This window comes from Papilio polytes, unplaced genomic scaffold, assembly GCF_000836215.1.
Source record: "Papilio polytes unplaced genomic scaffold, Ppol_1.0 DF824047.1, whole genome shotgun sequence".
NCBI classification, from domain to species: domain Eukaryota; kingdom Metazoa; phylum Arthropoda; class Insecta; order Lepidoptera; family Papilionidae; genus Papilio; species Papilio polytes.
Window position 1 is genome coordinate 5726722 of NW_013525157.1, and position 8018 is coordinate 5734739.

The window sequence follows — 8018 nt, forward strand, 5'->3', positions numbered from 1 at the left end:
ATTAAAATAATAATTACTAGCTGTTCCCATGCGATTTCTTCAGCATAAAATTATTTTATTGTTTACATGTGTTAAATTGTCAATTGCAAATGTCAAAATTACATTGGCAATCTTGCTTCCTTGATATTGGCAGCAACTTAAGTAGTAAGGGCTTTTTACTTAAAAAAGAATTATTCAAAAATATGCTGTAATTGCTGACATCTTAGGCAACAAAGAAGTGTGTGTTTACGCTTTATTATATTAGTATAGATTTAACTGTACTATTACTACTATTAATTGAAAATTGTTAAAATAAAAAATGGTTTTTCTAATTTTGCTTTATTGCTTTAACTTATACCTATACCTTAAGCACAGACCTTTAATTGCTTACTAATTTAAATTATATCTACTATCTATTACATAGTATCTACACATAAATAGGAATAAATTACTACATTTCAAAAACATTAAATTCTACATACTACTCTTTGCTTATATACACACTAGCTATCGGCCGCAATTTCGACCGTGTAAATTAACAAGGAACTGAGTACTAGTTTAGTCCAGATCTGTTCAATTGTTTAGAATTAAGTGGTAACGAACAACCATATGTACATATTAAGTTACGCGATAACATTAGTAAGATTTGCACATACTATACTTAATAGCAATTTACTATTTTTAGCTTAGTAAAATATCATATACAATATTATATTATACGAGGCGTATGAAATCTTTGTATACAAGAGTAAATGCAAACATTTCATATAATTAAATAATTAATTCTATTACTTTTAAACGTTATTCTTCCCTTTTCTTTAACCTAAGTTGTATACCATTTATGGATTCCGTTATTATTCTGTATTTAAATTGTGGGTCTGTGCCAGGCTCGCCGGGAAGGATTTCGTATCTCCTCAATATATTTGACAGTGTTGCTTTCATAGCCACCCAAGCGTACCGGAAACCTAAACAAAAGAAAGTTGTTAATCACGCTGTTAATAGCCGCGGGCAGTTTTGTCGATGACTCTCCCACCCATGAAAACCGACGGCGTTCCTCGTCTGCCTAGTAACGTTATTTAACGCGTGACGTCATAAGGCGATTAACAAAGCTTCTATGCATGAGCAATAAATGTTTGTATTTAGTAACTATTCAATTCCACTGGCGTGACACTAGTATAAACAATTTGTTGTCGCTCTTTCGTCAAATAAAAAAAAAGATTTAATGATAAATGCAAATAGTTGGGGCACAGTATTGAGTATATTACCAATGCAATTTCTTGGTCCAGCACTAAACGGGATAAACGCGTATTGATGCATGTTGTTTAAGAATCTTTCAGGCTTGAATTTTTCTGGTTCCGGGAAAACTTTAGGATTCGCAAATAGTGCGTCGAAAAATATCAACACGGAAGTTCCTGCTGGAGCGATTCGACCATCTGTAAAAAAGTTTAATTTTTAAATTTTACACTAGTTAATAGCCTTAGTATTACAAGAAGAGTCTTATCAAATGCAATCTAGGTAGACACATTTCATAACATTACATATTTTTGAGCGTTAAGTGTAACTACAGTAGAACCTCGATAATTCAAACCTCGGTAACATAAAAACCTCCATAACTTCAAAAAATAATATGTTCCCTTCCCATCAGATACCAAACCTTCTATAACATAGACCCTTGATAACTTAAAACCTCTATAACTTAAAATATGTTGTGTTTCCCTTGGACTTTAACTTATCAAGGTTCTACTGTATTAATTACCCAACTATAACTATGTAATGCGCAGTACTACCTTTGAAGTGGAGATCACTTTTAAGTTGTCTTCCGATCTTTGTAACAGTGGGCACCGCTCGAATACTCTCTTTGATAACTGCTTCCAGATACTTCATTTCTGTTAAATCGTTATTGGTTGGCTTCTTAGTAATATCATTGTTGAAAACTGACAGTTGTTCTTCATATACCCTTTGCTGGATCTCAGGATATTTTGCTAGGAAATACAGCGTATGACTCATTGTCATCGTTGTAGTATAATGTCCCTGAAATTAAAAGAACAGTTTACTTCTGAATATCAAAGAGGCTTAGGTTAGATAGTTTTTTTTAAAACAAACTTACCGTAAATGCTACAAGAGTGATCTCCTCATTGATCACATCGTCGGGTATGTTGTCTCCGTTAATTGACTTACTAAGGATGAATTTATCCAAAAGACACGCATCGTCTGAGAACTTCTCAACAATTAATTTATCGATGTCAATGTTAACATTTTTGTTGTTATTCTTAGTGTCGTCGATAAACTTTTGTAATATTTTTCGTCTTTCTTTTATTATCTGTGAATTAAATTCAATGTTAATGAAATCGATTTTTGGAGAATGCGTTTCGTTTATTTTACAATTTTTATTTAAAATATTGTTACCTCCGTGCTTTGATTTTTGATCGTCTTGATGATTGCCATCATTTCTTTGTAGTACGGCGATAGTACAAAAAGTGGCCGAATATTTCTCCAGTATGAAAAATAATTGTCCGTGATGAAACTGATAACTCTGTAATAATTAAGAATATTGTAGATTACATATTACAGTTTAAAAGTCTTATCCTATACCTAAGGTTTTTGAACTGAGTTTTATTTGATAAAAATACTTACTGACTACTGGCTTCTAAATAGGGATGTTCGAGGTCATCAAGCATATGGAAATTAACACCCATTAATGAATCTGGAAGAAAATAAAGATATAGAACATCAGCACTCTTCGCTAACTAGTACATTTTACTCCAATGCTTAAATCAATTAACTTACTGCATAATAAATCAAACATATACGGTCTCAAGTAACGGTAAACATCAACACTTGTTCTGCCTGAATACTTGTCAAAGATAGTAAAGAGACTTTCGCAATAATCGTTGACATCGGTTACTCTTTTTTCCAGAGTTTTATAATGAAAACTTGGATTCATCAGTTTTCGTGTGGATCGCCACCTTTCTCCTGTTGGAAAAAAAATATATAAGGTTGAAGTTAAAGAAAGCAGACGTAAATACATTTAGTGGACAAGTAAAAGGTCCAATCACGGCTTAGTGCCTTAGATGATTATAATATATTTTGTAAAATAAAAATGTCATCAATCAACAAGAATATAAAATTACTTAAAACTGTTTAATTGCTTTGTAATATACATTACAGCTACAGGTAATTACACTTAATAGACTTGAACGACCAGAATTACCTTCTGAGGTTGATACTGAATTCCCAAAAAATGGCATCATAGCCACATTCCGTTCTAACGGTTTCGATAATTCCGTAGGGCTACTTACAAGTGTCTAAAACAAAAAATATCATTTGATTGTCTTTAAACATATTTTTGCAACAAATTGTATATTATGATTGAATTGATGGATGGATTGCGTGAAAGGTGACATACGGCCGGTCTCAATAACGCATCCTGGATCGGGAGATCGCTTCAATCGAGAAATAAAACGATCTGCTGGTTGATCACTAACCGGTGTCTCAATAACACCGGATAGCAAACATCAACCGATTTTCAAAATGGATCAGCGGGATCGATGTACTTTGTGAAGTTCCCTCCTGGCGTTCCATTTCAAGCAGATGTCATTATGACTGTGTTGTAAACCTATTGATGAATTTAAGAAAATATGCACATTTTTGGTTTTTGATGTACTAACTAATTATTTATTTGTTGCGTATTTTACGAATAAAACGTGTTTCAACATTTTCCAAGCAAATTTTCATCAACCAATACTCCCTTTTCGGAGTTTTGGTAGCGGTGCGAGATCGTAATCAGAGGAATATATTGTCTGTCAATGTCATTTGACTTCAGTTGTCAATGTTATTTACATCAGCTATTAATTTGAAATTAATATAGCTTCTATTCGTGTTTCTTGATAAACAACTAAATATTCACCATCGAAAGTGTAAGTGCAATGGTATGTATACTTTTATTGAGTTTTTAACATGTTTTTACTTTCTATACTTTTATTCAATAAACTTCCCCGTGAAGACGCTTCAATTCGCGCCTAATTTGTATAAACCCTTTACATAGTAATTTCTTATTATTTCCAGACCTCAAGCAAGCCTCTTACGAAGGAGGACACGAAAACACTGCTTTCGTTCATTGAAAGCAGTAAAATTTAATTGACTTGATGATTGACTAATGCTACCACGAATAAATTGAAAAATGAAGAGTGAAGACGGATAAGCGAAAAATTCAATGTTTGTTGTTGTTTGTTTATTTTAATGTACTACTATTTTTGTAATAATTAAAAACTTTATTTTTGTAACAAATATAAAAACTGTATTCTTGTAATAAATATAAAAGCTTGATTTTCGCAAAGTTTTTTATTTGAAATACTACCATCGCCCTGAATGCATTTCTTCTTCGTCCCAGTCTGAAAGTTGCTTTAACACTTCCAAATCACTTTCACTATCAGCTATCACTATACGACAGCAAGCCAACCATTTTTTAATCTCATAATAAATTAGTAGAATCTTCCGATTTCCATAGATTGTAAAATAAAGATTGAGAGATTTGTCAAAATTCCAAAAACATTTATTGAAACACTACAACTGTCACTTTCAAACAGAGGGCGATCCGAAAAGTGTTAGAAATCAGATTTTTCCCTCCAATAGATTAGTCATGTTTTTAGATCGAATTTCTATCGTTCGGTCGTTTATTGAGACAGTATTTCAAAAGATTAGGGTACGGATTGGGATTTTCGATTGAAAAAATTGCATATTGAGACCGGCCGATAATCAAGAAGGTAGTGATGATTGAGATGACGGTTGATACAGTTATTTGGAGTACGAAAACCCGGTGCGCCGACCCTAGGGGTAGGATAAGGTACATAGGTGAGATAATGATCATGTATAAATTAATTTAATAGGCGTTAAGTTTACATAAGCACATTAACTGACTTACCCCAACATCATCGGGTTCAGAGAGAAGCACCCATTCTTCACTCCCCACAGTTAAACGGAAATTAGATTTTCCGTGTTTTTTCCACATGTCGAATAACCTGTTTGCTGCCTCTGAAAATGTCATAGAATTGAGAGAATCTAATTTGATCAAAATAATTAAATAATGATCATTTAGACAGTATCCTGTAGATGTAGTGTTAAAGACACATATTTATTTCAGGACTTTTCGCAATTAATTACCACTAAATTGTTAAATAGAATTGCATATTAACATGCAATGAATTTTAAACTGTTTTTCAGTAACCTATGGCTAGGCAGGTTTTTAGATTATGAGGAATTTTATAAAATCATCATTAACTCCTCTGAGTTAACGTCTAGCGAACCGCAAATTCAATGATTTCAGTTATTTTGATATAATGTTTGTAGTGTTTATCCAGCGTTGCAACATCATGGGTTCTGTGGCCACTAAATATAGTATGATAAAGTGGTGGTAAAAAATATATCTCATTTGCAATTTGATTTCGTGCCACAGATTTCCTTTCGACATTTAACCACATTTTAATGTTCAATAAAAAGATAGCAGATAACGGGAGTACATAATTTCTAACAAGCAGTCGTCGAACGATAATTTATGGTTTCATTAGCAAATTAGCAGAATCAGACAAAGCATTTATCTAATCTTACCTAATCCTTTATGAAAGAACACTAGACGCTTGTATTAACAATAATCAATCAGTACATATATCTAACATATATCAAGATTTACTTTGGAAAAGTTATATATTTTATTCATAATTACAGATAAGAATAAATAATTAGAATTATTTCTGGTTGAACATTAATGCCCGCTGCTTATGCTTATACGTTAACTTTGAACGTAAAGAATTTTGTGTCAACAAACTCTGCGACTAGACCTGTAAAATTAATTTTAAACAACATTTGTTGGGCTACAGAATACTCTGAGTTTAATACTCTGTGTAAAAATAAATTCAACAGAATTTATTTCAAATAGTGATAATAGGCTATTAGTTGTTACACTTTTTCAAAATTACCAAGATTCTAAAATAAAAAGTGGTGAAAATATCGCGATAACCGAATACTGTTCAACAAATATTTAAAACTAGCTGTTGATCGAGACTTCACCCTCGTGAAATTAAAAAAAATAATAAAAAAACACAGCCTATGTTTTTTCAATACATACAAAATATTTTTTTTATAATATTAGTATAGATGTAATTAATCGAAAGTAGTGAAGAATTGCAACTTAATACCTGAGATTAGGCTTTGAATACTTAACTATTAAAGTTATTTATTTACGATGTTTTCGAATTTTTTAATAAGGTGTATTGTTTTTATAAGATTACTAGCTATATCTATTATTAATTTGAATTGTAAATTAGGCTTACCATCAGCATCAAATCCAAGTTCTAAGACGTTGCCAATGAGCGGCAAAGGTGGGCTGCCAGGAAACTTACTCAGGTGTTTCCATCTTTGACTGTTCTTTTTCATTACATCGTGAAAAATAATCAACACGAAAACTATCACAACGAGAGATACAACGACAATCATTTTATTGCCACAGATAATAAAATGTTAAAAATTAAACGTAGTGAATACGTTTATCTCAATCACTGTCTTCGTTGAGCGGTAATGATTTATTATGATTAGAACTATAGAACTTTCAATTTATAATTTGCCACTATCAATTCTGTTATCGATTATGTCAGTCAATCGAACGTAGATTTTTAGAATCCTCTTACATCACTTAGGTTATTAAAAATTGTAACAGAAAAAAATCTCTTCAAATTTAAAAAAAAAAATAGTTAACTTTATTTAGGTTTTAGAGAAAATTACTGTTAGCAATAAAATTGCAAATATTAAAGAGGCACTACCAATCAATGTAGAGATGGAATCACGACTGATTTGACTGTATGAAAGCGCTCGATTTATAAAGGTATTTCAAGCTTAGGTTTCCTGCAAGTTGGAAAATCTACCGACTGTCTACGTCATTCTATACGATTGCGTTTAGCTGGAATTGTTTAGTGTTATAGGTAAGATGGTACGTTAAGTTTTAGAAGTTAAAGGGTTTAAAAATTTGGATTATCTTGTACTTAAAGACATATAAAAAAGTAGTAAGCTAGTATTTTAAATACGAGTATAGTGTCTTGAGTCTGTGTGTGTTTTTTAATAAATAGTAAACATTAATAATAGATCGTTTACTTAAGTATATCCATGTGTAAAAGACAAAAATCACGAAATTAAAGTGACATAATAAAACATTTGTTTCCATAATTCACGTTAACAAATAGTACCAACTATATACCGATTCGGATAGTATTCGTAAGTAATAAATGCAAATTTTCGAATAAATTTATTATTAAATAAAGCAATAAAACGTTCACAGGTAATTTTTCTGTGAAGGAGGAAAAGAACGTCTCTTGTACACTGTTCTCCAGCCGTCAGTTAAATGCAATGTTGTTTTTATATTGCATTAATGAAATATTGTTGCGAGATAATTACACTAATCACATATGTCGTAATTACAAATATCCTAACAACCAAACGATTGCATTAAGATATTACGGAAAAAGAAACAAATGAACAACGTACGTGAAGATTCATGTTTAAAATGGTCGCTATTATTCCAAATGAATGCTTATTAATATGTACAATTGTAATGAAATTAATCTAAGGAGACTGTACACGTTTTATTAGTTTATAAGTGTTTTAATGACGTCATTTTCGGGCAATTCCTTAACTCATATGACGCTTTTATCAATTACAATACACAAGTACTTCCACGTTTACTTCGAAATTCATGAAATTAGTATGGCTTTAATATTCTAAAGGGATCTTATTGTCAGTCCTACCAAATTGTAAATTGTCTGATAACAATTTAACGTGTAAAATATGTGGTGAAAATATCGGTTTTCGTTGATGTCATTTTTAATATATCTTAGCCTCTATCAGTCGGTGGTGGGACATGCCCTAAATTTCATGTTTGTAGATAAGAAATAAGCGTTATTTAAGTAGGATAGAAATGCAAAAATGGTATCAACCCTTTAAACGTCATTTTAAGAGGACTGTCACGTGGCAGTCGTAATCAATGGCTACGTTAA

General features: G+C 31.6%; 1 protein-coding gene across 1 annotated transcript; it reads right to left on the reverse strand.

Annotated features, from left to right (window-relative positions):
- Positions 1-357: 357 nt before the first annotated feature.
- LOC106100489 (cytochrome P450 4c3-like) lies at positions 358-6746 on the reverse strand. The gene is made up of 10 exons (XM_013279354.1): positions 6306-6746; positions 4901-5010; positions 3191-3284; positions 2767-2952; positions 2614-2683; positions 2386-2512; positions 2087-2299; positions 1767-2010; positions 1245-1412; positions 358-944 (listed from the first exon to the last, which is right to left on the reverse strand). The coding sequence occupies exons 1-10, from the start codon at positions 6466-6468 to the stop codon at positions 781-783; spliced, it is 1539 nt and encodes a 512-aa protein (XP_013134808.1). The 5' UTR covers positions 6469-6746; the 3' UTR covers positions 358-780.
- Between the last annotated feature and the right edge of the window lie 1272 nt (positions 6747-8018).

Excerpts from the sequence above, each read along its gene's own strand:
- LOC106100489 (XM_013279354.1), bottom strand. The coding sequence starts at position 6,468 with ATGATTGTCGTTGTATCTCTCGTTGTGATAGTTTTCGTGTTGATTATT. Across the intron at positions 2,953-3,190 it reads TTCAGTATCAACCTCAGAAG|GAGAAAGGTGGCGATCCACA; the intron begins GTAATTCTGGTC and ends TTTTTCCAACAG. Across the intron at positions 2,684-2,766 it reads TATGTTTGATTTATTATGCA|ATTCATTAATGGGTGTTAAT; the intron begins GTAAGTTAATTG and ends ATTTTCTTCCAG.